We start from the raw sequence: 4,444 nt of genomic DNA, 5'->3' as shown, positions 1-4,444 counted from the left end.
GCGGTGACGGCACACTCCCTATTAAGAGTGGTCTAAAAGACTGAAAGTTTATAAAGAACTAAAACGAAATACAAAACACCCCTTTAACGTGCCAATAAATGAAACTGAGCTACAACATCAGGGACCAGTAATTGAATCATGCTTTTAGTATGTGGAGGCGTGGAGCTTGAAATATTATACATTAACCCATTTTTACAACAAAGGCGGCAGCCGACTTTATAGACATATTATGCATACACTCAGTGACCAAGTTTGCTACTCAACGTACGTCTTTATTTCATTATTTGTCGTTTGTGTTTATACGGAGTAATTTTAATTGTTTACGTTACATCAATCAGCTACCTAATGGTACGAAAGTTTTGTTTCATATGATTGGATTTGATTAATATCATATCCATCAAATCTCTACAAATTATTATTTTTAAAATTAAAGTTAAAATTAAAAATTAACTAATCGTTTAACTTGTACTCCGTAACTATTTTGATCTTAAAGTCATTTCAAGTAATTTGAAAATCAAATCCCTATGATGAGTGTTTTGGATTAAATCGAGAACCATTACTAGTTTCTTACGAAGTTAATTACTCCGTATTACATAATCCCAACTTAATTACAAGTCTAATCTAACTAACTACAGTACTGAACTCAAATATATGGAATTATAACCTTCATAAGTATTGATTTTTTCTTCTTATCCATTAAAATATAAAATGACTCACATAAATTTCTTAACTTAATTCACATTTTGAAGTCATCAAAAACATGCACAAGAGTAACAATAGATAAAAAGCAACACAAAATTACTAAAACTAATAAAAAAGAAGACTAATTAGTACAATTGAAGTGGCTGAGGTTTAGCCATTGTTCTTCTCTTCCATAAATTAATCTCTTTTTTTGGCTCAACGTTTACACCCCTACCAACCCTAACAAAATCATCACAAACACCTTTGTTTCTCACCATTACTGGTGCAGATGAAGGTATCACAATCTCATCATCGTCTTCATCATCTGTAAAACAATTCCGGTGACTCAAATCCAACGGTGTAACTTGTGTTGTCCAATCAAAATTCGAAAAAGCATCTCTCCCACTTGAAAATCTCTTCATCGTACTCAAACACGGCGCCTTTTGTACGTTCAACGCATCTGTAGACGACTTATTATTCGTTGCATCGGACTTTCGACTGCCACTGAATATGCTCCGGAACCCTGTTTTTTTCTTGCTCTTTTCTTGATCTACTTTTTGTACTTTTTCTTGATCGGATGATTTGTTATGCGACGTCGTTTTTGAAGCTTTGTTGTTGAGTTTATTGCGATATTGTTTGCACTTGACTGTACCCATGCAAGAGACTCTTGGAGAGGTGGGTTCAAATACAAGTTTTATATTTGAAACGTCGGCGGTTTTGGTTTTCCGGTGAGTTTGTGACGGAATTATGGTACCGGAGAAGCCGATTCCGAGGTTTGACTTGTAGGGTTTTTCGGATAATCGTTTATCTTTTTTGGGGCTATAAATTGGAGGGTTTTGAAATGAAACATGAGATGAAGTTGCTCTTGGTAAAAACTTCAAGATTTTAGTCATTGATGTTTTTTGTTGTTCCATATATTAACAACAAATTATATCTTTTTATCTCCTTGTATGTATAGATAGTGGTGATTTAAACTGTGTTGTGATGTTTTATTTAGGAGATGATGTTTTTATATGTGTGTATATGTGATCATCAAAAGATGCATATGTTTTTTGTAGGAAAGAGAGAGGAAGGGAGAGATGGAGGTATTAGTCAAATGAAGGTAGTTAGACTTGCTCAAGGCATGGTATATATGTTTATTATATGTGCGAGTATAAAACATTTTAAACATTGCCGTACAAAAATAAAAATAATATAAAATATTCAAACGTTTAAAGTTTATAGATACAAAGTTTGAATGGTTATGTAAGACGGACTAATATTCATTCCCTACAAAATAGTACGGAGTTCTGTTAATATATGATACGGAGTATATGTTTTTTGTTAATATATAATATGACACAGTTTTTTTTTTTTTTTTTTTTTTTTTTTTTTTTTTTTTTGAAATGCAAGCTTTTTATTAACAAAACCAAATATAGAGTTGTTACACGAATATTGTTTGCGAGTTTGCAAACAACAGAACACGAAACTATATTATACGAATTATACTATGGATAGGTATACTTTGGGATTACTTAACCACGTGAGCCAATCGATTTTCTTCCCGACGATTCTTAGAGAGATCCACTCAAATGACTTAATTTGAATTCGTTTAAAGCCATCGGAGCGTTCCACGATTTTCCACGAAATACCTTATTGTTGCGATTTTTTCACATAAAGTACACACTAATCCATTCAATTGTTTGCCATATTTTTTTACCGAGTGGGGACATGTGACCCGAAGCATTACCTATAAGTATTTCATTGATGCTAAAATTTGTGAAGTTACCAAGTCCCCACTACCCGAAAACCCTATTCCATACCTCGAGAGCGTGAGAACAAAAAATGAGAGAATGCTTCACCGTTTCTATGTCGTCGTCAGACAAGGGGCACCTAACGGAGTGTAAGTCAATGCCCCTTTTATCTAACTCCATACGAACCGCTATCCTCTTTTTTCGAACCCGCCAAGCAAAAACCTCCAATTTTTTTGGAACTAGATTGTTTCTTATTGTTTCTTGCGAAGAGAAGTGATTCCCTAGAAAGTTGTTCGTCGATCACGATTGATAATTGTTTGACTGTAAACCGCCCGTTAGAAGCAAAAGACCACGTCCAACCATCCCTGTTATTGATGTCGAATTTGTAGCCTGTAATCAAGTCTTCCAGCACATCTAATTCTGCTTTTGTACAGCCCTTTGGCTCCCTGGACCATTCGAAAACAGCTGTAGCTGAACCAGAATCATCACGAACACGTATCCGATCCATAACCCGAGAGTCTTTGTGTCTTTCAAGCTTGAAAAGCCTTGGAAATCTCTGTCGAAGGCTGCTGTTACCCAGCCACAAATCTGACCAGAAAAGTGTTGTTGTTCCGTCTCGAACCTTTTTGATTATCGAATCTGAGAAAGGAATATCAATGTTGTTGAGAAATCTTCCTGCCATAATAATATTAGTCCACGTACCAGAAAAATGAGAACGTAAATTACCCCCCCCCCCCCCCCCCCCACCCGAGTCCAAACCCCCGTTCGGACCATAAATGCTACTAATAATTTTCACCCAAAGAGCGTTGGTTTCGGTTTTAAACCTCCACCACCACTTTTTCAATAACGCTAAATTTTTGCTTTTTAGAGAACCAAAATTTAACCCCCCATGCCCGTAAGGTGAGATTACTAGTGTGATGAATACAAAGTTATACGAAGTAAATGAAAAATTAAAATTGTATAAATTGGACTATGTTACCTAAGGGTCATTGGCATGATGGTATTGAAGTGATCCCTTCAACTAAGAGGTTGGGAGTTTTTATACGTGTGTGTTTGTCTTTCAAAAAATAAAATGAACATTGTTTGATCAAGGATGTCGTTAATGCTTATTAGAAGGCTATCAAGTAGCACAGAAAAAAAAAATGAAGTTGTGATGTTGTCTAGCGGTTGGTGGTCTGCCTCCTTTAGGGGAGGTCAGAAGTTCGACCCCCGTTGGCTACATATTAAAAACACAATTTCATCCCTGTCATGAAATATTCACCCATGACACCTTTCCCATATCATTTTTGGGGTGGTGGGTGGGGGGGGGGGGGGTTGGGGTAAAGGGGAGGGGGTTTACTTGGTCGTGCCCTTGGATCGGTTTCAAGGTTTCCTCCCGGGCAGCGATGGGGGCGGGGTTATTATCGCTGCATCGGCATAGTCGAAACGGGAGATGATCGCAACGGGTGGTTTAGTCCCCATCGGGTGATCCCAATCGCTGAAAAAAAAGGTAGGAAAATTTCTCTTTAAAGAATTAATCATAATCTTAATTAAAATTACGAGTAGTATGGAACAATGGGACATAATAAAATAATTTAAAACTTTAGACTTTTGAGCTAAAGCAAAAAAAAAGTAATTAAAAATTTTAGGTTTAAAATTGCTGGTTCACTGTAGTCACTTGCCACTGTAGGGGTGTTCAAAACCGGATATCTGAAAATTCGGATACCCGAATTTCGGATATCCGAAAATTCGGATAGTGAATTTGACTGTCCGATATCCGAATCTGATTCGGATATCCGATTTTCAGGTATTCGAAATTTCGAATTCGGATATCGGATTATTCGAATATCCGTCTCAAATGCAAAGTTCTTAGTTCCAATGAAATTTCCGAGTTCTAGACCTGTCTTCACATTTCCTTCATTACTTCAACATATATTTTAAAAATTGAAAACTATTATAAACAACCTAAGATCTTGTGGAAGAAGCTGATCGGAGAGAAGGCGGTGACTTTCAAAACATCGGTTGTAGAAAGAATTGATGCATCAGTAGAA

The 4,444-nt window shown here is 36.3% G+C and overlaps 1 protein-coding gene across 1 annotated transcript; it reads right to left on the bottom strand.

Moving 5' to 3' along the window:
- Nucleotides 1-818: 818 nt before the first annotated feature.
- LOC139893800 (uncharacterized protein At1g76070-like) lies at nt 819-1,792 on the bottom strand. Its single transcript, XM_071876989.1, has one exon. It carries the CDS (start codon nt 1,593-1,595, stop codon nt 828-830), a length of 768 nt encoding a protein of 255 aa, XP_071733090.1. The 5' UTR covers nt 1,596-1,792; the 3' UTR covers nt 819-827.
- Between the last annotated feature and the right edge of the window lie 2,652 nt (nt 1,793-4,444).

The sequence above is a fragment of the Rutidosis leptorrhynchoides genome, chromosome 2 (genome assembly GCF_046630445.1).
Source record: "Rutidosis leptorrhynchoides isolate AG116_Rl617_1_P2 chromosome 2, CSIRO_AGI_Rlap_v1, whole genome shotgun sequence".
Taxonomy (NCBI): Eukaryota; Viridiplantae; Streptophyta; class Magnoliopsida; order Asterales; family Asteraceae; genus Rutidosis; species Rutidosis leptorrhynchoides.
Note: the sequence above shows the minus strand (reverse complement) of the source record. Positions and strands in the feature narration are given on the sequence as shown.